The sequence below is a fragment of the Diabrotica undecimpunctata genome, chromosome 1 (genome assembly GCF_040954645.1).
Source record: "Diabrotica undecimpunctata isolate CICGRU chromosome 1, icDiaUnde3, whole genome shotgun sequence".
Taxonomy (NCBI): domain Eukaryota; kingdom Metazoa; phylum Arthropoda; class Insecta; order Coleoptera; family Chrysomelidae; genus Diabrotica; species Diabrotica undecimpunctata.
In genome coordinates, this window is record NC_092803.1 from 164,898,434 (window position 1) to 164,924,973 (window position 26,540).

General features: G+C 33.9%; 1 protein-coding gene across 1 annotated transcript in view; it reads right to left on the bottom strand.

Moving 5' to 3' along the window:
- LOC140432507 (protein phosphatase PTC7 homolog) overlaps nt 1-26,540 on the bottom strand; it is a 91,915-nt gene that overhangs the window by 18,237 nt on the left and 47,138 nt on the right. The window contains exon 4 of the mRNA XM_072520431.1: nt 251-389. Coding sequence (XP_072376532.1) covers nt 251-389 — 139 coding nt within the window. The remainder of the gene's footprint in view (nt 1-250; nt 390-26,540) is intronic.

Sequence of the window (26,540 nt, forward strand, 5' to 3'; positions counted from 1 at the left end):
CGAACTTCTACCCTTGTACGCTTTCGGTCAACATTCAGAAATTTGGCGAGCTAACTGATTCATATCTTTCCTAATGCTGTTCACAGTTCTTTAATGATATCATCTCATCCAACTGCTTAATCCTTCTTTATTTTTTGTCTGTTTATATAATTTGTAAAATAAAAAAAATATCGTAGATAAAAGTTTTCGCACAAACAAATATTCAAAGATTATCACTCATTATAAACTATTTGCTTATTAGATAACTTACCTATTGTATTAATACCATTGGCAAAAGCACTCTCTGCGAAAGGCGATACGAAATTTTCATCGAATGAAAGATTCCTCGCCATCCATGCTATCGAATTAGCTACCATTTGGACACGCCCAGCACATCTTTCGCCTTGTATCTAGAAAATAACAGAGAATGCTGTTATAAAAGTATCTTAGAAAGCTAAGCTAATCATATCCGACTAAAGAACGCTTTATTTGTTTAAGCTACTATTACGATTTAACAAAACTATTACAACCAATAAAGTATAGATTTTGATGTACTGTATAGAGATATTATCAAAGAAAGTAATGAAATCCATTATACATAAGAAATTACTAAACCAGAATCATCAAAAACAACAACAATTTTTATGTTGGAGAATCCGCAACACCACTAAGTGTCAGGATTAACGACCATGAATCATAAATAAAAAACACAGACTTTGACAGATTCTAGATATACAAATATGCCTGGGACAATGAGCACAGAGTACAATGGAAAGAAGCGTCAATAGTCATGATAGAAACAGACAGCAAAATCAGAAAAATCAAAGAAGTAGCCCTCATCTTGATTAATGAAGAAAAATTTGTAGCTAACCCATTAATAGAATATAACAGGCTCTGGTTACCAATAATAAAAAAAGAAGTAAGCAACATTACGGGATAAATAGAAGGTCAGAGATACGTAATTTACAACTACATTAACAAACAAAAAAATCACGATTTGGTATCAGCCCGGGGGTGCAACACCGCCCTTAGAATGTTTTACCTCAATTATTTGCCTACAAGATCGAGGCCAAGTAAGTTATCTGTCAAATTGGTGAAACAAAAGGTCAATTGGCAAACATTTATAGGTTACAATAACTTCTTATTTTTTTAAATAATCTTTTTGAAAACAATTTAACTACGTTTAATGTCTTGACAAATAATTATCTTTCACATGCCATAAAGTATCAAAAAGGCTTAACCTTATTTTAAACTTCTCATTTACTTTAAAAAGAAAGTTTAGAAGATACTTTAAAATTCTTATGTTAGGTTATATATTATACATTCTTGTGTTGAAGTGACTAACAGTTCAACCAACGAAGTTTTTATTTCAATGCCTCCTCTACTTACGATTTTTTTTTCGAAGATATATCAAATTAACTAAATGGAAGAAGAAAGGGTTATGGGGATCGAATTAGAGGAAGTATGTCTGAAAATAAATCACCTAAAATCAAAAACTAGAAAAGTGACAGGATACAGAATTACATTAACTTTTTTATTCCAACAAAACAATTAAACAATGCATAACACTTAAGGACAATTCTTAAAAAATCAGCTGAACACGAATATTTCTATAACAAAGACTTAATTTATGACGAGGAAAATAATACTAATGTAAATGATATACACCAGCTGTTTTGTTTGTCTTACTATATTGTATAAAACTTGTATTCAGTAAGAGTCTTATTACTTAGGTACAAGTAACACATTTTTCGTTGTTTTGTAGACAAATAAATGCTCCTTTCTCGTATAACATTAAAAATATTTACTTTTTTTGTGTTATTGTTTTGTTCAACAAACAAGAACAATAAGAATAATTTATCCTTCATTATTACTAATGTCAATGGAATATTTGGCAATAGGAAAACCTGACCGGATACAAGTGATAAAGATTCTGGTCAGAGCACATGGAAAAGATACTACAAGAACTGTTAGTGAAGAAACTTTACCGATAAACTCGAGGGGGCAGAATATATCGAGAAAGTCCTGGTCTTTTTAGATCGACGGTATTGAAGAAAATCCTAGCTGGGACTTGAAATGACGAAGAGTGATTGAAGATCGATCTGCTTGGAGCTGGAGTGTTCGTTAGGTCCAGGCCACCGAGGACTGCAGATGTTGGGCAACAGCCACAAAAGTCTAAAGACTGCATTTGCGAGGCTACAAATAGTTGGAAACAAGTGTTTGTGAAACGTTTGTAATTAATATATAATGGTAACTAAAACGTAAGACTGGAACTTGTTTATCTGACGTTTTGGCTTCCAGGTAGAACAAAACTTGTACATACCTAGAAAATGGCTTAAAACCTACAAGGTGAAACGGTAAATAAAGTACATAGTTCTAATTATATAATTGTGGTTAATTAAAATTATAATATTAATTACCAAACGTACCAATTGAGATAACCTGTGGTTATAGCTATTTTATATTATTATATAACATTTATAGTCCAGTCGACAGAGACGAAAATGCCACTTAACCTCAAAAATCGTACAAACAAGCTGAATTTTACCGAGAACGTCAATTTTGGGACCCGAAAAAGGTACAAAAAGTTTTCCACTCCTACCCCCGGGCTCCCGCCTAAAACCCCCCTTTGTAGGTAGGGAACGGAAAACTTCGATTTACTAAGAATCTGTACGTTGTAAAAAAATGTTTATTAGCACTTTTTCAGTAGAATGAACCATTCTCTCACAAACAACTTTTGACGAGACCGGCGATTTTTAACGCCAGGCGCGAGAAATAAATACAATTTTTATCAACTAGACGCTAAAAATTCGATATATTTTGATCAGAGTGCCCTATTGACAAAATTTAAAAAGCGTTTTAAAGGAGAACAGAGCAACTTTGGTATCCAATTTTTGCATTTTGCCACAAATAAAGTTACTTTCTATTTCTATAAAGCTGTCAAATTAACGTTGCGAGATTTTTGCCATTTTTTACGATTCTCATGATATCAACAAAGTTTATCACTTCCATTGACCAGTTACTATGGAATTTTCATTGTTAGAGCCTAATCTTCAAATCCTATAACATGAAATTTCGATTTTGAGTTTTGGCAACAGAGAGATTGGAATATGCCTAAAAAACGCTGAATTTATTTCCACAATACAAACGATCTAAAACGTTTAAAACTGCTTCTTTTCGATTTCGCAAGCACGTTTTTCAAAACTATATAACTTCAGCTACAAATTAAACCCAATGCCGTCTTCGTGGAAGCATTTCCCGTGACGTGAGATCGTTTTTAATATGACAGTTTAAATTCAGCGTTTTTAGGCATGATTCAAATGTCATATTTCTTGGCAAAACTCAAAATCTAAATTTTCATGTTATAGGTTTTGAAGATTAGACTCATAACAATAGTTTTACAGCGACCGGTCAAAGGAAGTGAGAAATTTTATTGGTATCATGAGAATCACCAAAAATAACAAAAAGTTACGCAACGTTTATTTATTTAAGAGCTTTATAAAAACTAAATTTATTTGTGGCAAAAAATGATTTCGTGCGCGTAACTGACAGGCAAAATCGCAGATTGCTTCAAGCCTTGTTTCTGTTGGTCATTCTACACAAAAAGGGCTAATACTCAGTTTTGTTGAAAATTATCTCAGCTATATTTCTTATTTCAAACATTTTTTCTCTATGGCGTACAGACTCTTGGTAAATTCATGTTTTACGTTTTCCACCCCTACAAGTGGGGGTTTAGGGGGAAGTCCATGGGTAGGAGTGGCATACTTTTTTGAATCTTTTTTCAAAGTCTCAGTCAAAGTTCAGAGTCTCAAAATTGACATTCTCAGGAAGATTTAGCTTGTTTGTCTAGTTTTTACATATCAAATCTCTGACTACTGGACTATTATTGTACTGGAACTGTTATATAAAATGTTACGTATCAATCATAAATAAAAATAATTACTAATAATTCATCAAAATTTCATAGACATATTAATTTGATTTTTTACTTTTCAGAGACAATATATAAACAATCTTAGAAAAAGTAAAATTACTTTGTTTTCGACGATTTGTTGTTTGGACTTTGGTTGCCCCTTTGATTTCGTAATGGGATTTAAATGTTTTGATGGAGCTTCATTAAGTTAGTTTTGGTGATTAAAAAAATCCAATTTTGTTTATTGGTTTTACAAGTAGCACATGTTAGTATTATGTCACGTGTCATAAATAGAATGAAATTTGGAGAAGGAAAACATTTCTAGACGTTTCAAAAACATTTTCTATTTAAAGATTATATTTTTGAAACTATTTATTAGATTAACGCTTACTTGGTGGAAATTTAAAACAGAAAAACACAACAAAGTTTTTAAATTTTCATAGACTACTGTTAACTTGATAAATATGTTTCGAGTATACCAGCTTCCTCTTAAGAGAAAAGTTTAACAAGCTTCTGAAACTACTTTCTTGTGGTACCTATGTCTAATTTAAATATTACGTTTATATGGGATTAAGCCACAATTATTGAATATAATGAAAATCACATTTTAATTAACAAATGTTTGACGTTTCGATTTTTACTCCGGAAATCGTTTTCAAAAAAGATTATTATACAAATTCTGAAAAATGTATAACCACAGATTTTGTTATTGGTTATGTCATTTCAGAATTGACATGCTAGACCTCGATCTTGTAGGCAACAGCATATAATGGCTGTACAATATTTGAGGGTGGTGTTTTTACCCTAGAAATATCAAATTTGGACTGTTTTGTGCTATATGTTTATGTAAAAAACTGTATCGTAAGTACTCAACTTGTTGTTAAATTAAGTAAAAAAATAGGTTTGTGTTTAATATGTGCATTGTATGTTGCATATGTGATGTTTTTCGGCCTCCTATTACTCCGCTATTGGTAGTATATTCTTGTTGTTGACTTCTTCTTTTAGTATTCGCAACCAAAGCCTGCTGCATTCTGCTGATGGATTTGTTACACATTTTACTTCGTTGAGTAGGATGAGGGCCGCTTCTTTGACTATTCACTTTTTCATGTCTCTTTCTTTCATGATTATTGATGCATCTTTCCATTGTGGCCTGTGCCCGTTGTACCAGGCATGTTTACATATATGGGATTTATCGAAGTCTCTGTTCATGATGTATGTTTCATGCTCGTCTATCCTGACACTTAGTGGTCTTGCGGTTTCTCTCACGTAAAAATGGCTGCATTCACAGCGTATTTTATAGATGCAGTTTTTTTATCTTTCTTGTGTGTTATTGGATTTGGTTTTTGACAGGATGGACCTCAGTGTGTTGGTTTTGTGATGTTGTACTTGCTTCCTACCCTCTTCACATGGTATTGTTATCATCTTTGAGTCCCTTCTTGTATGTTTCTGGATTACTTCTGGTGTTGTTTTCTTTCTTCAATCATGTGGAATTCCTTGTTTATAAATGACAATGGGTACTCATTTTTAGTCAGAACCTTTGTTAGTATTTTTTTTTTACCTGCATTATAGCATCTTCATTAGAGCAGTTGCTTCGGGCTCTATCATATAAGGATTTGATAATTCCTTTTTTGATGTTTACGTTGTGCTTGGAGTGGTAATTTAAATACCTGTTGGAGTGGGTTGGTTTTCTGTAGCCTTTGGTTGCATACCATGTGTCATCCAGAAAAGGAAGTGAGTTACTGTTTTCTTGTTTCATTGTGAATTTGATTGATTCTTCTTTATTGCTGATATTGATGTTCATCAGAACACTTCATCTACATATCTCCACCATACTGTGGGTTGTTTGTCTTGTTTATATACAATATTATGTTCGAAATACTTCATGAATATATCTGCTAGTAATGGAGATAAGGATGAGCCCATGGCTAATCCTCCCTCTCTAGTTGGCCTCTTATTATTTTTAAAGTTTTCTCCAATTGTACATTGGAGAAAAGACGGTAATATCAAAACTGACTAGCATATTGTTGGAGTTGCAATCTATTTCTGCTAGTTTTTGCAAGAAATGTTGTGAGTTTTTGATGAAAGATGTTGTGTTACATGCTAGAGGCTATATTATGTCTAGGAGGAACTAGGAGAAAAGTTTAAAATTAAAATTTTTGTGGAGTTGACGACATTCCGTCAAAATTAAAAAAACAGTGTTGAGCTTTTGTTTTATCTGATATCTTTGAAAAACACCAAACAAATTAGGCCAGGGACAATAATTTTTGAGACCAAAAAAATAGTAAAAGGGACCTGAAACCGGCAATAGCTAAAATTTAAAAAAAACTGACAAAAAAGTTTTTTTTTGATTGTTTGAGAAAATTCGAAATAGTAATGTATAATTTGTTACACCATCAGAAAGTAATCATAAAGTAAAGATTTCAACGAACAAAAAGCGTACCGACTTTTTTAAAAAAGCAGATATTTTGACGTGGGTTTTTTCGATTGAAGGTTAGGGTGCTTTTTCGATATTAAAACAAAATAAATAAACATTAATAATTTAAATAAAAAAAATACAGTGTGTTTGGAAGATAAAAACGTAAGTTTTCACAAAATTTCATGAAAAACGTTTTTTTTGTGGAAGATAAAAATAAAAAAATCCAAAGCTCGGTTATTTGAATTTTTTGCAAAAATTTTGAGATTGTGTAAAAAAAGTGTGTAACGTTATAAACGTTTCATCTTTATTAATTTATATTTAAATAATTATTTTATTTTAATTTCTTTATTAATTTATTAATTCCTTTGCCTTCAGATTCGTTTTTACTATTTTTTCTTCAAAAAGTAGTTGGCGCCCTCTGTCTTTCTTTTCTCTCTCTTTCTGTCCCGTAGAATAAATATTCGCGCTCTCTCTTTTTGTACGGTAGACTAAATATTCTGTTCTATGTTGACAGAAGTGCTGGTTCCATCATAGGCATACGTCCTATGTCATCTGTGCTAACTTCATTGCAGTCCCTTCCTACTTTCTGTCAATCACCTTTTCTGACGTAGTGGGAATATAATTTTTTGCCTGTTTTTGAAATTTATAAAAGAAGGCAAAAATTATTATAAGCTTCATTTTATGGTCTGCAGAATTCTCTTGGGGTGAGTACTTTCATTATAATCTATATTCTATAACTCTGACAGCATTTTAAATATTCGTAACCTCATTTCTTTCGAAAGCACTCGATTATATGTATGTAGGAATCGTAACAAAATTTAACTGAGTAATAATAATTATATTTCATTGTATCCTTGCCATCTACTATTTGTTTCATGTAATTTTGTATAATGGCAAGGATGTTAAACAGGTAGAATAAGAGCAGTAGAAATGGAGTTCCTGAGGAGAAGCTGTAGACTTACAAAAGAGACAGAATTGAAAACGCAGAGATTAAGCGGAGAATCGGAGTGCAATCAGACATAATCGACTATATAGAGGAGAAGAGACTATCCTGGTACGGCCACGTCAGAAGAGCGAACAGAGGACGCTGGATAAACAAAATCACAGAATGGAGCCCGATTGGAAGAAGAAAGAGAGGAAGACCCCGAAGGTCATTCAGAGATGAAATTGACGAGGCTATGGAGAAAAGAACCCTGCGAGATGGAGACTGGAATGACAGGGAAAATTGGAGAAAACGGTTGAGTGAAGGAAGACACAGTTACGATGGGCAGGGCACGTGGTCCGCATGCATGAGAATAGAATCCCCAGAAAATTATTAAATGCAAGAATGCAGGGTAAAAGACCTGTTGAAAGACCTAAAAAGAGATGGGAAGATGAAGTCGATGAGGATGCCAGGAACTGCCTGGGAACGCGTTCATGGAAAAGAACAGCGGTAAATAGAGATGGTTGGAGAAGCCTGTTGAAGGAGGCCAAGGCCCGATTTGGGCTGTAGCGCCATTGGATGGATGGAAGGAAGACAGTGAAAACTGTGGAAATCCTTAGTAGTAGTAGTAGGATGTTAAACCCCTTTTGATGTGTCTCTAATACAAGTTATTACTTATATTTTAGTTTATTGGCCGTATTCAAGAATTTCTTGGCTGTATTACCAGTTTATTGGTTTTATGGGATATTATTGAAGAATTTATTGACTTTATTGGAGGACCTAACCACCTAATTTGGAGACCATACAAATATGGAACAACTGCAGCTCAGGAGGACCTAACCATCTAATTGGGAGGCCACACAATCACCCATCGATGCCATAAGTATGGCCAAATTTATTTATTGTAAAGCCTTGGCAGGGTTGATTGCTTGTTTATTTTTTTTAATAAATATGATTAGTTAAATAATTGTTTTATTTGCTATCAGCTAAGGGTTCATTGTTTAATTCCTAGTTTAAGACAAGACGAACTCACACTTGAGATACTGAGCTAGGCGAAGCATAGACGATAAGCTCCCATGGTTGATTGAGGTATTATTTTTATAATAGTATTTAAATTCTCTTTGGTAGTCTTATCGTTACAAGTGTAATCTTTTTATTAACTACAATTTTGAAATTTAAATTTTTCCACAGGACAGTTTTGCCGGAAATCGTAATAAACCGTTTTTTACCCTTAAAAACTCACCCCTGATCACCTTTTGAACATGATTTTATCATTACAGATTTTTTAGTAGATCGATATAGTGCTTCAGTAGATCAGTAAAAAGTTGAAATCAGTAGATCTACTGAAAAATCAGTAGACCTGGTAAACCTGAAATGGGCAATGTACAGGCACTAAAAATGGTCGGTCACATCGAAACTGGACTCACTTTGCGAAGGTTTATTAAATCAGCGTTACCTGTCCTCTCTCTTTCCTTGTCTAAGGAACGAACGAAGTCCAATGGAACAATTCATCAACCAAAAAGAGGTAAATTAAGGAAGCACCACTCATCCTACTAAATAGACAGCGACACGACAGCGGGACGCAAGACAGGCTCTTGTCTCGTAAAGCAATTTTCTATCTGTCCCGTCCCGCAGCTATTTTCGCTGTCCCCTCCCATGTCCCACGTCCCGCTAAGCTATCTTAAATTATATTTTCTAAATAAGTAAATACATCTTTATAATAATGGAATAAAGACAAATTTAATATTTATATTTTTTCTGAGCATCTTTTCTTTTACAAATTGTCTTAACAATTAAATATTAAAATTATATTATTAGACAAATTTAATAATAATCACTTCAGTTTCTACAACCTTTTCTTGTACAATGTATTATGTAAAAAATGCTATTAGTTTTAAGTTTCTCCTGTTTAAGTTGTTTTACTGTTGTTAAATTCAATTATATATTTCTGAAAATTTAAACCGGGGTGGGAGGTAGGTAAAAAATGCTCCACCTTCTAATTTAATATTTTTTTAATTATTACTTTTGGTTAGACTGAAGATGGATGAGGGCTTTCTTATTTTAAATGGGATTTTGGAATTTTATGTGTAATTTGGGAGTAATATTATTAAATTATTTTATTATTGATAACATGTTAATTATTTTTATTTTTTTTAATTTCGTATTGATTTACAATTTGTCTATACATCCATATTTAATCTAGTATTCACTGACAAACCACTAAATTTTTGACAGCAAACGTCTAATCGCTAATTAGAATTTACAAAATAAAAGAAATGATACGTCTATTGACACAATTCAGACCGTTTGTCATACTCTTTTTTCCTTTAATGTATGTACATTGTACATGTACCAACTGCGGTTTGTGGATGATATATATATATATGATATGTGTATGATTGTCGATATTGTTAACAATAAAGGTACAACATGCACAACTTTATAAAGAAAAACTTTTTTCATAAAACTAAAAATAAAAAAAAGTCCCATTTGGTGAAGGCTTAATTGGACAGACAAACTTTATATATAATAGACCCACAAGCCACACTTCTACAAAAAAGTACTGATTTCAATATCCATTTATTTTACAAATCTTCATTTATATATATCTACAAGTATTCTATAATTAAATTAAAAAATATATATCTTTTGTTCTTTACTGAATACAAAGGATCGGAGCCACTCAATCCTCGCTGAGCCGGCTTTTTTATTTCCTCATGGTCAAGCCGACTCTGGAGAAAAGCCTTTCTGCTGAGACAAACGTAGCTAGAATTGATAGGTTATCCCTGGCCAAACATGCCATGGTAGAAAATTTATTCCGCTTGTCTTTCCACCAAGATAAGATGTTCACGTTACTGTCTTTTCGTTCTTCTACTCGATATCGATCCAGTTCATCGTCAAGGCGCACCCTTTTCTTGTACCGTCACAAAATTTTAAGACAGTCCTCAGCTCTATAGGACCCAGAAGAAGATCCAACTTCCTTGTTGCTTTCGTGTTTAGGCACTTTTTTATAATAATTTATATTAATATTAATTATTAAATCAGAAAACCTATTAATTTCTATAAATATTTTTACGTTGCCAATATAATGCAGATACTTGTATAACTTTAATTACCAAATCATTTCGATAACAATAAAAGTTCAGTTTTTCAGCAGGGACATGCGGGACAAAGTGCCAGTTCCGTCCCGCAGCAACAGTGGCTGTTCCGTCCCGCGTCACTTTCCGTCCCGCATGCATCCCTAGTACGAAATGAAGCAAAAGGCTGAGCAAACTTTTCAAATGAATGCAGCAGATTCTGCTTACTAGTATTACAAGCAGAATTCGCTAATAAGAAAATGCCAACATCATGGCGAGGACATTTTTAAAAATAACATAACATACACTAACAGTAGGTATAGGTATACAGAAATCAATTTACTCTTATAATACCTTTCAAAAATTGCATTAAGTGGATGATGCAACTAAGATCGGGTTAACGTAAGTTTAGGAAACCAGGAGAAGTAACAAAAACTCCTGAAACTAAGTTCCTGGGTAATAAACTATTTCATAATAGCGAATAAAATGCTCAATTTGTAATCTAAACCAAGCATTAATCACTTGGACAGATCGTTTTTCACAGTCCAGTTTACAAACTTTAAAGATTGCTTTCACGATCAATAACCAGATACCTATATAACCTGACTTAATTGCTTAATACTGATTGATATGCCGAAATTTTAAAATCAACTGGCATATTATCTTATAAATTCAATTACATTTAGATCCTTCATTGCGAATGAATAAATGCATATTTTTGCACTATAATTTTTACAATTGGGGGATAAAAGGGTAGAATGCGAAAACATGGAGTTGATTCCAGTTTACTCCAATTAGCAACTTCTACTCAAATCCGACTCTCACCTTCACGCTTGTGTCCCTTGTAAACCAAGCAACCCAACTGAAGATCCGGTATCCAACCCGGTTGGAAAGTTGGGTCGGGAACTGACGAAAGCAGGTGAAATGGCCCTCCGAAAAGGGGGTTTGGCGTTGGGTTAACTACCCAACCCTGTAAAAAACCTTTTGTTATGATAGCTACAAAGAAAGAATCCGGACTGTCTAACCTACGACGAACTCGCAAACGAAATAAGGATAATCATTTAAAAATTTGCACGTAAAACGTAGGAAGCCTTTATCAGCCTAGAGCCACGGCTCTGCTCATACAAGAAATGAATAAAACCAAAGCAGATATCATTGCTTTACAGGAAATGAGGTGGACTAGCTCAGGTATCCTGAAAAAAAAATAACTGCAATATTTACTACAGTGGACATCCTACCCGACATGAATTTGATACCGGATTTATTGTAAGCAGCCAGGTCAAATATAGTGTAATCGTCTTCAAATCTATTGATCATAGGATATGTCGAATAAGACTTAAAGGAAGTTCGCTAACATTAGCATTATTAGCATTCATGCTCCAACGGAAGAAAAAGAGGATGATGAAAAAGATATGTTCTATGATGCAGTAGACCGAGAGTACGATGAGTGCCCAAAAAATGACATCAAAATAATAACAGGAGACTTTAATGCCAAAGTCGGAAGAGAGAATATATTTTCGCCCACCATCGGAAAAGAGAGCCTACACGTAGACTCTAATGATAACGGTCTCAGAATGATAACTTTGCGGTGTCTAAGAACATGGTAATAGCTGGTACACGATTTCCCCATAAAGATATACATAAGAAACTTTTAAATCTGAAAATGAAATGGTTAACCAAATAGATCATATAATTTTATCGATGCAAGACACTGCTCTTACTTATTAGACGTTAGGTTTTTTAGAGGAGCAAACATAGAAAGTGATCACTTTTTAGTTAAAGCACGATTTAAAAAGAGAATATCCAATTTAAAAAAGGAGATCGGGAAAAGGAGAGAAAAAATCGACATTAATAAACTAAAATATCCCGACATTGCAAATGTATACAGACAGCAAATAGAAGATCAAATAACGACAAAAAACGTAAAAGAAGAAGAAGACATTAACCAACTATGGGCAAATATACGAGATATTACGTTACAGAAATCGGTTGAAATCTTGGGCAAAACCAAGTCAGACAAAAGAAATCATTGGTTTGATTATCAATGCGAAATGGCCACAAATAGAAAGAACGCAGCGTATTAAAAAAACATCGACGCAGGTTGTACACGAAGAAAAAAAGAAGAATGTAGACGTCTTAGAAAAGAGGAAAAACGAATCCATCGACGTAAGAAGAGGGGATACGAACAGAACCCTCTCAATGAGATACACCATCGACGTAAGAAGAGGGGATACGAACAGAACCCTCTCAATGAGATACAAAGTTTATTCGATAAAAATGAAACGAGGAAATACTTCAAATCCTTAAATAATCGCCGTCGAGAATTTAATCCACGATTAAAAATTTGTAAAGATACTAACGGTGAAATTCTACACGATAAAAACTCAGATCTTAACAGATGGGGACAACATTTCAGCGAACATCTAAAAATAAACGATATTGAAGGAGGTTACAACATAGACTTCATCTTCGTCGACTTCAAAGCAGCCTATGACAGTGTGAAAAGAACTGCATTATATAATGCAATGATAGACATTGGGATCCCACCTAAGTTAGTTAAGTTGACCCAACTAACAATGAAAAACGTAAGGTCATGCGTTAGATTTAAAGGAGAAAACTCTACGTTCTTTGACATTAATAATGGTCTAAGACAAGGGGACGCGCTGGCGTGTTTCCTCTTTAATATTGACTTGGAAAAGGCAATCAGACAATTAAATATTAGAATGAATGGAATTATTTTTACTAAATCGATGCAAATTCTTGCATTCGCTGACGATATAGTTTTAGTGGGCAGCAGTATGACAGACATGTTGCAGTGTTTTACAAGGCTTGCGGACTCGGCAAGTGAATTAGAACTTGTGGTAAACGAGGGAAAAACCAAATATATGTTGGTTTCTAAAAACCCCCGAAACATCAAAAAGAGAATTCAAATTAACAACCATAACTTTGAGCAAGTCAAAGAATTCACATATCTTGGATCGCTAGTAAACGCAACAAACACGACAAGCGACGAAATAAAAAGACGCATAGCATTAGCAAACAGAACTGTTCACGGTCTCCAGAAACATTTAAAAGATAAAAATATAAAACGTGCAGTAGAGCTCAATATAATATACAAGATCTTAATAAGACCGGTTTAGAAACATGGACCTTATCTCAAAATGATGAAAGACTTTTTGGTATTTTTGAGAGAAAAATTTAGAAAGATTTTTGGGGCCGTAAATGAAAATGGGCTATGGCGTCGGAGATACAACTTTCAACTATATCAGTTATACACCGAACCAGATATTGTGAAATTCGTTAGAGTGCAGAGACTTAGATGAGTTAGACAAGTTGCTAGGATGTCAGATCACGAATACACGAAGAAATTAACATTTTCAAAACCAGAGGGCACAAGAAGTAGAGGACGACCACGAAGGAGATGGATTGATGATATTGAAGAAGACCTACAGATTCTAAGGGTCAGAAGATGGAGGAAAGTTGCCAGGAATCGACAATAGACTTCTTTGTGAGCAGGCAAAGATCCGCAACGGATTGTCGAGCCACTATGATGATGATGAATTTTTACAATTATACTAATTCATGGATAACTTCATGTTAACTCTCTTGTAAACTGAAATTTCTTTTATTTTATTCGATTTCTTTACGTCGTCCGAATAATAAGATTTTGAAAGATCTGCAAAATAGGAATTTGTTCATTAATTATCTCTTTGTGCGAGCTGAATTTTTATTTAGGAGCCGTCTCTTTATATTTGCGAATAAATAATAATCGAAGGGGGACTAATCAAGAGAATAAGCTAGGTTAGAAGGCAATTCAAAGCACAAATTATGAATTTTTACCATTTTTGAAACGCTTTTGTGAGCAGATGCATTGTCTTGAAGGAACAACACTTTTTTCTTCTGCATATGGGACTATTTCTTACCGAGTTCATGCTTCAATTTGATAGTTTAACCAGCTTCAGCCCACTGCTCTGCTTTCATTTTGTTCTCTAGTGTGTAGTAGTCGATGCAGTTTCATCAATTGTTACCAATTTACGTCAAAAGTCCGACGGATTGCTCTCTTCATTAGGTCCAAATACTGCTGACAAGTTGTCACATGATCATGTTTTTGATTAATGGTCAGCAAACGCGGCACTCACCGGCAGCATAATTTTTCAGGTGATGAACCATGTCCAGTACGCGGTTCATCTAATATCAATATACGGCCACTACGACATTCACGGAACCATTAGACAGCGTAATCTGAAGTAGTATTAGTCTAATATCATTTATCCAGCATTTTTTCGAAATGTGGGCTTACCGACGTATATTACGTATATCCTGGACTGAGCACGTGACCAACGAAGAGGTACTACGCCGGATAGGTAAAGAGAGAGAGGTAGGAATAAGTATAAAGAAAAGAAAGTTGGAATACTTGGGTCACGTTATGAGACACAATAAATATAGAGTACTACAACTGATCGTCCAAGGGAAAATAGACAGCAGAAGGGGTCCAGGGAGGAGAAGACACTCGTGGCTCCAAAACTTGCGGCAATGGTTCGGATTGTCATCTGCTGAACTATTCAGATCTGCCGCAAACAAAGTCAGAATAGCCATGTTGATTGCCAACGTTCGGAATGGACAAGGCACATGAAGAAGAAGAAGCATTTTTTGGTTTCCTTCGCCGTTTATTTCTCAAATAAGAATGTTTAATGAGAGATCGAAAATCGTTTTTCTCCATACGCGTAATTTTTCCAAACACGATTGATGAACGTTATGACAACCTCGTTATAGGCTTTCGCCTCTTCAACGTCTTCTTTCGCCCCGTTTTTTTTTTGTTCTGAGGGGTCTGGATAGGGGGATTAAGAGTATGCAGTTTGGGGCTGGAAGATATGATAAAAGCTGTGTTTTTGGTTGACCGTTTGTTCGGATTTTTTTTTATTAGTTTATGACTTGTTTGGTTAGTTAGAGGTTAGAGGTTAAGTTACTTTTTACCATTTAATAGCTATTCCATCCAGTTACTATTTAAACAGTTCTTACGGTTATTAGAAACGGTTCTTTGATCAGCATTTTTGGCTGCTACAGGCTGTTTTTATTAGGATGGTTTCTAAAATATTGCAGCACTGATCAGGAAGTTCGTTGCCTGCTATGTTTAGAAGCTTAGCAGACGGGAATGAACCTTTTGTTTTTGGAATTCTGGTGAGTACTTGTCCTCGTCGGTGGCAAGGTTTTTTGAGAACCTCCTTTGCTCTGTTGTTCGGGACATTTATTTGATGGAGAGAACGTATTTCTTGCTTAGGTTAAGTATCCTATCATGGATCGAGTCAACGTTTGCTTTTTAATGGATTAACGCTGACGGATAGTCACGGTTTTTACCCATGATTCTCCTCAGAACTTTTCTTTTGGTGGTCATGACTTGATTGAATTGTCTGTTCCAAACACGTCAACTTTATGCAGCTGTCAAACATATACTAATGGCTGCATCGAGCTAAAATTTGGCATGCATACCTAAAAAAGGATATCTTTTCTAGAAATAATGTTTCTTGAAACCGCAGCGCCCTAACTGGTGAAGACAGCCAGATACAATAAATTATATAAGTAGTGATTGATTGAATACACCATTGATATACTTCCTCTAGGAAAAATACATTGGCATCGAAAATTCTCTCCTGAAACTTTTATTAAATTTTATGAATATTACGTTTAATTTATAGCTCCTAAAAACACTAAAATCCGCATATACGTTTCCAACCCAAAAATTTATAGGTGGCTATCGAAAAATCAAAACAATCGAGATTAAAGAAATTGCGACGTATTATTATCGTTATACCGCCAAAAACCAAAAGCTTAGAATTAAAATAAAACGTGTGTAATCATTGTATATTAGTGCAACATGATAACTACAATTGACGTATTAAAATATAAGTCACGATAAAGTTATTTTGGGTAAATTAATTACTATTTTAATTTGGATACTTTATCAAGCACACACAAGTGATAAAAAATGTTGGTCAGTAATGATATATTCTCTGGTGAAAACAAACCAAAAGTAAATAACCTTTTTGACTGTGCCATGACTATCCTTTTCAGATCTGGTCCCATCTATCTAAATTATCTTAACATCTAACCCACACACACACACACACACACACATACAGAAATATATAATATATATGATGTAAAATCTACTTTTTGTAAAAATATAATTTTATTTTTAAATATTTTTGTGAAGAGATCGATTTGTGAAAAACGGTTCGTATAGAAATTTTATTATTCCTCAGTCTAATAATTGTATTCAGTCTAAGAAAATTCAGTGTTCAAAAACACCAAAATTACCACCATGTTAGCAATTTTGACAGGGGTAGAATTATTTGTCGTATCGCGAAATTGGCCGACGTGTTAATTGTACGACAATGACGGTTATGCGTGTCTGTCGTGTGTGGACAAACTAATGTAGAGGAACACGAAGAAGACCCACTGGTCAACCAGTTGAGTACAAGCCAGTCGATTACAGGCTCTACGAGACCGTTTTGCTACTACGCGTCAAATTGATGACCAATGGTTTGGAGTAGTAGGTAGACCTGTTAGTATGCGTACACTATACCGTCGCATTCGAACCTTTGGACTGGTTTCATTAAGCCCACGACTAGTGCTTCCTTTGACTGAGGACCAGTGTCATCGTCGTTTGAATTAGTGCAGAGAACGGCAGCATTAGGTGGCAGAATGGCGTAATGTAGTATTCAGCGATGAATCACGATTCTGTTTAGGAATGCATGATGGTTGACGAGATATCGGGTTTGCTGTTGAGAGGCATGTACACAGGACAGTTGAAGTAATGGTTTAGGGGGCTATTGCCTATGGTAGCCGATCAACACTTGTGTTTATTCGGGGCAATATGACAGCTGCGCGTTATGTTGATGACATCTTACAAACCACTTTACTACTGCCTTATCTCGACAGCCGTCAAGACGTATGCAGGAGTGTATTCAGGTACGGGGTCGCCAAACACAATATTTTTTTCTTATTACTTGTTAATAAAAATTCTTGACAACGTTATTGTTTCATTCTTGATGTAAATCTACCATGTTGACCAAAAATTAATTTCAAGAAATTATTCCTTATGGGTGCAACACTTCTTATGTCACTGAGTATATATTATAATGAACATAAATGTATATGCATATATACACAAATGGGAAAAGTCTGGGGATATTTTTAAATAGAGTCGTAATTTCTTCTTTAATTATTTCTGATAAATAATAATCGATTTATAGTGATTAGTAGTATTTAATATGTACAACCAAATTTTATGAAATATCAAAAATAACGAGAATGTGTTAAGTACAAAATTTAGGTCAATCACTAAATATGGTCTAATAAAAAAAAAACAAAATTAATATCAAGTATGTCGTCTATCGCATTACGGTTCTACATCTGTCGTGCATAGACAAAATGAGATTGTTGAAGTCCTGTTGAGGTAGGTTTGTCCATTCTTTTCATTTTGTACGTTTAAAAGCCACCCCTTCTCGGGGATGAAAAAATATACGTTCAAAACAAGTTCTGAAATGGATAAATTGGCTAATTCTACGCAACTTTTGTTCTATAGAGTTTTTTCACTAAGTCTATAATTTTTGAGTTAGTTGCGAAGAATTGCGAGAAATGTTCATTTTTCAAAATAAAAACCACGTTTTCAAACGGTTTTTCACAAATAACTCAAAAAATAAGTATTTATCGAAAAAATATTCGTAGCAAAAATGTAGCTTATAATAAAAATCAGTTAACAATTAAAACGAAATCAGTAGGATATCAGTCGGATATAATATTGGCAATTTTATCTCATATTATATTATGCTCTTCAAAATGTTCCTGTATGTCTAGTATAAAGATGTTAGTTCACATCTAATGTTTGTAACTTTCATAGTAGTGCCGAGATTAATTAACTTCTAATATATTATTTATACTCCAAATCAATATTAATAATTGACTCGTATCGGTAATGGCATACAATTCATACATATAAAGCTAATGCGTAGTATTTTTAATACATAATCTTCCAATTTTATTTTTATTTGTAAACATTAACTGCTTGGAATATTATTGGCATGTCTCACCCTCACCAGTAGTTTACGAGAATTACGTGGGCTAACAGGCACCTTTTTTACGACAAAAAAGTTTTATTTTTTAATATAGTTAGTTTATTGCTCTCTCAATAAACTTATTTATGCGATATTTGAAATTAGCAATCATTTTATTCTATCTCCATGAATAAATGCAGATCATTGTAGACGAAGAAAAACTCTTACTGCCGAACCATTTTTTTGTCAACTATAGTGTATTTTTATGTATGAGAGAGTAATAAAACAATAAATTATGTATGCAAATCCCTAAACTGTTGATACGGGTGACTCAATGAAAAACAGATATTTGTCAACAAGTTTACAGAAGTATATAGGAAAACAATTTTAAATTGAGTATGACCACCAGGTATAAAGGTTGGAGCAGAATAGAATACAATAGTTGTGAGGGTTACTAATCCCTAAATAAGGTTGCCAGTGTCGGAGTGATGGAGGTTAACAGGTACTAATGAATTTGCAAGAAATGTAAGATGTTTATTTTATTGGTTATATATAACCAATAAAAGTTTAATAAGTACCTACCTATTTGCAAAATAAAGTTTAATTCTTTGCCTATTTGCAAAATAAAGTTTAATTCTTTAGATAAAATAAAACGTTTTATTTTATCTGAAATGAGTGCATTCCACGAAGTAAGGGTTTCAACAATCAAACATTTAATTCTTTAATTCCAGGAATCTACGACAGTAATTGACTAGATAATTACCTTCTAAACTTATTCCACAGAAAATGTGATAGTGGGTTTTTCCATTTTGTATATAGGAAGGTCCAAGTGGCGTATTCAAAATTCTTAACAGTTCACTAAAAGTAGGTACTTCAGTTGCAAGGTGCAGTTTATTGTGTATACTAGTGTCATGGAAAATTTGGAAGTGCCGTAAAAACGCCGAAAAATTGGTCCTCTAACAGTCAATGAAAAAACATTAATATTTAATTGTTTTAAATCATTTACAGACAAACGTTTATGAGAAAGTGTTGATGAGACCGTTGAGTTAGTTGGCAGTACACTTGGTGTTGGGAAATCTACGATTTACAGAGTTATTAAAGAAGAGAAATGTGGTAGTTTTCAAATGCCACGTAATGCTCCAGGGAAACCAAAATTTCAAATAGAATATCATTTTAAAGAAGGACTTCAACGGAAAGTGCATGAATTCTTCTTTAGACAAGAATTTCCAACATTGGATAAAGTTCTTGTCTCAGTTCGAGATGATAAGGATTACCCAGAAATGAGTCGAAGTACGTTATGGAAACTTTTAAAAGAAATAGGCTTCCGCTGGAAAAAGAATCCCAGAAAGTCTATTTTATTAGAAAGAAGCGATATTGTCATATGGAGAAGACATTTTCTAAGAACCATAAAGGAAATGAGAAACCAAAAAAGAAAAATATTTTATCTTGATGAAACATGGATCAACGAGGGTCATACACCAAATAAATTTTGGCAGGATGAAACTGTTACAAGTCAAAGGCACGCTTTTGTAAATAACTTATCTACTGGTTTAAACCCACCATCAGGAAAGGGACGCAGGCTGATAATAGTACACATTGGCAGTTCAGACGGTTTTGTTGAAGGTGGTTTATTAACTTTTGAATCAACTCGTACCGGTGACTACCATGAAGACATGAACGCTGATGTCTTTCAAGAATGGTTCGAACAAATGATAGATCTTCTTCCTAAGAACTGTGTAATAGTAATGGATAATGCAAGTTATCACTCCAGACTTATAGAAGGACTGCCCACAACCAAGTGGTTAAAAAAAGACTTGCAGAATTGGCTGAGTTCAAAAAATATTACGTACCATCCCGGATCTATAAGAAAGGAACTTTATTCGTTGTGTGCCCTTCATAAAGAAAAATTTAAAAAATACGAAATTGATGAAATTGCCAAAAATCGTGGAATGACAGTACTTAGATCCCCACCATATCATTGTGAATTAAACCCGATTGAACTGGTATGGGCACAGATAAAGAGTGAAGTTTCAAGAAAAAATACCACTTTTAAAATTCATGATGTTAAACAGTTGTTTTGGAGGCCGTAAATAATGTAAAACCTGAAAACTGGGAAAAGGCAGTAAATCACACTATTAAAGAAGAGGAAAAAATGTGGAAGCTGGACAATATTACTGATAAAATGATCGAGCCAGTTATTATAAATCTTGGTTCTGAAAGTTCATCTTCTGAATCTGATTTGGATTTGTAACAAGTAGTTGTAAGTTTTATATTAATATTTTTATTCATCTATTTAACATACCTTAGACGGTTTTAAAAACTCTTTTTCTCTTTTGTAATTTTTAAAAATTAAAAAAAATGTGAATTTTTTAAAACCCTTTTTAATGTAGGCCAGTCAGTTCTAATATAGTGTGTGATAAAAGAGGTCACTTTTGTTTACATACACATAACACTTTATACCACTGAAATAATTCATTTATTTTTTACAATTATTCAAAGTAATTTATCAATTAATCTTGAGCATGCCCATGGAGTGGTCGGAGCTACCAGTTAAAATTATGCTAATTACTCTCTCGTTCATAAAAATAAACTATAGTCCAGGCAGCATCTCTTTTGAATTGGACATTTTCCATAGGAGTTTATTTTGTTTTGCAGGATTCACTTTTGGATGTACTTTGTATCAATAATCACGATTTGCGCTAGTTGCAAATCTTATGGTTAATTTTTTATTTAACATAATAATAATATTATTAACTAAAAAACAAAGGCGCAAAAACACCATCCACGCAGTGCAGTAGAGAGAACAACATTACCGCGATATCAAGGGGGAAGAGGACTTATGGACATAGGTGAGCATTTGGATAAACAGGTTGCTAATTTAAGAACTTATTTTCAGGTGCAGGCTGAGACATCTACCTTACATCGAGCAATTTGCGCAGTAGATGATACAACGCCGCTAAAACTGAGAGAACAAGAAATGCGCATAAACCATCTGACTAAGCAAGAAAAAATGCGCACCTGGATTAGTAAACTTCTGCATGGGCGACATCTCAATGAGATCAGCCAAGAATATGTCGACAATACAGCGTCGAACTATTGGTTGACATCAGAAAAGATGTTTCCCGAGACTGAGGGCTTTCTACTTGCCATTCAGGATCAGGTTATTCCAACTAAAAATTACCTGAAATATATTGTTAAAGATCCTCAAGTCCAAAATGACAAATGCCGATATGGATGCCAAGCCCAAGAAACCATCCAACATCTTACCGGGGGCTGCCAGGCGTTTGTAGGAACTGATTATAAAGAACGCCATGACTCAGTAGGAAAGATTATCCACCAAGAACTAGCTGACAAACTGGGACTTCTCCAAACCGACCATCTTCCTTATTATCAATATGTACCTGACAGAATGCTTGAAAATGACAATTACAAGCTATACTGGGACCGCACTGTGCTCACAGACCAACCAGTGGCACATAATAGACCGGATCTCATACTAGTTGATAAACTTACCAGGCAAACAACACTTATTGATGTGGCGATACCTAACACCAATAATTTGCGCGTTAAATACAACGAAAAGATCGCCAAGTATAGAGATTTAGAAATACAAATCAGGAGACAATGTAGAATGGAAAGTACCCAGACAGTACCTATTATTCTATCTACTACTGGTGTTATTCCCAAAAACCTCCTAGCGAACATCAAACAGCTGGGTCTAAATGAACATCTTTATAAGACAATGCAGAAAGCTGTACTCCTCGCGACGTCCAGATGTGTACGAAAATTTTTGGGAGATACTCCAGCAAACCAAGTCACCTAGGGCTCGATAACATGGAAAGAATCCCACCAGAGCTCAATCCTTTTGATACGGTATCTGGGATGAGTGAATTTTCCCCTTAGAGGGAGTGTGAGCCGTATGGCTAAATCTGGACTAAAAAACATCAATTTTTTTTTATTTTTGTGCATATATTTTTACCTGTAACGAGAGATATTGCTGTTACAAAAAAAAATGTGGTAAAGTTTCGTTTTTCAATTTTGCATAATATTTGACTAGCTAGAAATTAAAAATTTTTCTACATTTTTAAGGATCTGATCTCATTTTTAGTAGAGTATTTTTCGTTTGGTTAACTTTTAGAAACTACATTTCAACCTAATCAAAACTCGTTGACATCGACATGGCTAAAATTTAATTCAAATTATATAAAAAAAAATTCAAATTATATAAAATTTTTTTTCCAGAAACCATAAAGTGATGTATAAAAAACAATTAAAATAATTAAGTATGAATAATAGCGTTTCATCATGGGAGTACTTTTTATATTCTTTGGCTACAATAATACCAAAATTATAAGAAAGTCATTATATTTTAAAGTAATAGCCTTGGAAGTGTTAAAATGATTAATATAAACATACTATACACAAAGTAATCTAATTCATGAATATTTTTTAAATGCTCCTGTAACTTACAGAAACATTCATAAGCAATCAAGTGTACAAATACCATAAAATATATTTCTGATAACATATCTAAACTATAATAGAATTATTTTAATTATTTGATTGATATTTGTCACGATTGCACGGAAATTCCTAATCATTGGGCGTTGTCCAATATAGAATGTAAGGATATACATGATATAATGATGGTGCAAGATTTATATGTAAACATATGGATTGAACCTGCGAAAATTACGAATGTGCTTTAAAAACAAATAAACGAAAAAGTATATATATATATATATATATATATATATATATATATATATATATATATATATATATATATATATATCGAGAAAAGGAGTACGACCGTAAATCCAATATAAATTAAGGATCATTCAAAGAGTGGTGGGTTTTTCGGTCAAAAGGTGGAGAAAAAAGACAAAGAAGTTGGCTACTTCATCTATTTATTTGAAGACGTTTCGCTCTCTAATCAGAAAGCATCATCAGTTCATATAAAAAGAACAATATGAAAAAACCAACATCCATAGAAAAGTCAATATAAATGTTTTACCTCAAAAAGACATGTAGTAGTCAATGGTATAATATGTAAAGAAGCTTAAGATATTAGACATTAAATGGTTAGGTTGTATAAACAATTAACTGAAACTAAATATAGTTTACAATTTAATTCAAGCATAGAACAGCAAAAGACCATGTGGTTATTGTACATGTAATTTAAAAAAGTATGTAAAAAAATAGTATTTGCCGAGAACTAACAAGATCATAAGATCACACTTCCAGCAGTATGATATCATGACCTATGGATGAACAGTACGGCAAGATATGGGAGCTTGCGTCTCGGTGATATTCCTCCACAGATTCTAGATGTATCAGTCGTACTATGTATTTATATAATTAAATGTTAATTTTCGACTCACGTGTTTTTATACCAGACATTTTATAAAAATATTCACAAAAAGGTAGAAATGTTGAACATATTGATATTAAAAAAATGTGCGAAAATAATCTATTTCTAGAAAACAACGTTTTCTTGTAATTTCGACATCCACACAATAAAAAAAAAGTTAAATACAACACGTTAATACTTTTCGTTTCATCAAGGACGGTAAATAAACTTTTTGGCACACGTTTTTGTATTTGTCTGCCAGATTGTGTTTTTCTACAAGTTTAATTTGGGATGACGATACATAAAACAGTTGCTTTTTGTGTATAAACAACAGGTGATATGCAATGTTGTTATTTAAGGTATATTACACAACTTCTTCATATTTAAATGGTGTCTTTATGAATGAAATTTAAGAATTTTCATTGAACTTAATAACAGACAACCAAAGAAATCAGAAACAATGTTCTTATGTTTAATTTACATCTCTGTTACTTGTCACGTGTAACTTAACCATTTGTACAGCTGGTTCCTAAAAAAACTGATACGACTCTTAAAGCGTATTTAACCTCGCTAATACTCATGTATAAAGTCTCATCGTCAGGGCCGTTCCTGGCGGGTATGCAATGAATGCTACGCGCGCAGGCGCTAAATTTTAGGGGCGCCAAATATTTGGTTGTGTATTAATACATAATATATACCAACACGCTGAAATGGTAGTCACGATGGATAAAGGAATGAAAACGAGGCCAATAAAAATCAACCGAGGAGTAAGACAGGGAGACACCATATCTCCAAAACTATTTACTGCCGCACTTGAAGACATCTTTAAATCACTAAATTGGGAAACGAAGGGACTGTCGATAAACGGAAAGTAGTTAAACCATCTAAGATATGCAGATGACGTAGTACTAATAGCCGACAGCCTGGAAATAATAGCCTGGAAAGAACTGAAGACGATGATCGATGAGCTTCATACGGAATCCATAAAAAAAGGACTGAAAATGAATCTGAGTAAAACTAAGCTAATGTCGAATAAAGCTGATCAACCGACGATAACCATCCAAGGAACAAAAGTGGAACATGTAGAAGAATACATATATCTGGGTCAGAATATCAAGGTAAACAAAGAAAACCAAACTACCGAAATAAGCAGACGAGTAAGAATGGGATGGGCCGCATTTGGAAAACATACTGAAAGACAAAAAGATACCCCAAAACCTTCGAACCAAAGTGTTCGATTCTTGTATCCTTCCCGTTCTCACTTACGGAGCTCAAACCTGGACATTCACAAAAAAGAACATGGACAAGATTCGAAAAACTCAGCGAGCCATGGAACGACAGATGCTTGGTATCTCACTAATAGATCGGCAAACGAACGAAGCAATCCGGAACAAAACAAAAATAAAGGACGCCGCGAAACAAGCAGCTAAATTAAAATGGAAATGGGCTGGACACAACGAACGTCTCGAAGATGGTAGATGGAACAAAGAAGTCGGAAACTGGCGACCGTACGATGCAAAGAGACCAAGAGGAAGACCTCAAATGCGCTGGAGCGACGATATCAAAAGAGTCGCAGGACCAATGTGGAAACGCCTAGCACACAACAGGGATGAATGGCGAGAAATGGGAGAGGCCTTTATTCGACAATTCGGATAGAAAAACGCCTAAAAAAAAATAGAAAAACGGCTAAAAAAAAAAAAAAAAAATATTTGGTTACCATTACAAAAATATTTTCACTTCTAAAACAAAAAAAGTCAGTGTTCAGTATTTCCCCGGTAAGCACTAAAGCAATCACTTTATCCGATTGCTATTCCCTATTATAATACCAAAATTTCTAATTAAATTACCACCCTACAATTTTATTAGTGTCAGCACACGACGCGCCATCTAATGCCGCTCGCCGCGTTTGAGTAAAGAATGTACTATTCTGTGACAGTACGAATCTTTATGAGACTAATTATGGCAATTTTTTGAAATTAGTTAAAATGATTGCTAAATTCAATCCAATTATGATTGGAGGCAACACCTGAGCAATATTCGAAGGTCTTTGGGTTGTGCCGAAATATATGCCTCATTACCTGAGCAATCACTTCCAAAATGAATTAATTCATTTATTGTCAAGAAATATTCAGAAAGAAATTCTGAGTTTCCCCAGAACAGCAAAATATTACTCAATTATTTTGGATCAATCTCCAGATGCTAGCTATGTTGAGCAGCTGACGGTCATAATTCGCTTCGTTTATTGTTCTCCATATGAAATCGAAATTAGAGAACACTTTCTGGGTTTTTTCAAAGTTTTAAATACTACAGGAGAAGGGCTCTTCAATTTTTTAAAAGAAGAAATATTATCAAAATTTGAAATAAACCTTGATGACATGAGAGGTCAGGGTTACGACAATGGGGCAAATATGTCTGGCAAGCATGTGGGCCTTCAAGCTCAAATTCTAAAAATTAATCCCAAAGCAATGTTTTTGCCTTGTTCAGCTCACACTTTTAATTTAAGTGTCAATGATGCAGCTAAAATTTCATATGAGACTGTAGGTTTTTTTTTTCAATTATGCAGGAGTTGTTCAATTTTTTTTCTGCTTCACCCTACAGATGGGACATTTTAAAAAGAAATGTACCAAACTTAACTTTAAAATCAGTAAGTGAAACACGATGGGAAAGCAAAGTCAAAGCCATTCGCCCTCTTAGGTTTCAATTCCCTGAAATTTGTAAAAGTTTACATGATTTTGTGGAAGATAATTCAAGAGATATGAACACGAAACATTCAGCAAGGTCACTATTAGACAAAATTAAAACGTTCAAATTCATTTTTTCTATTAT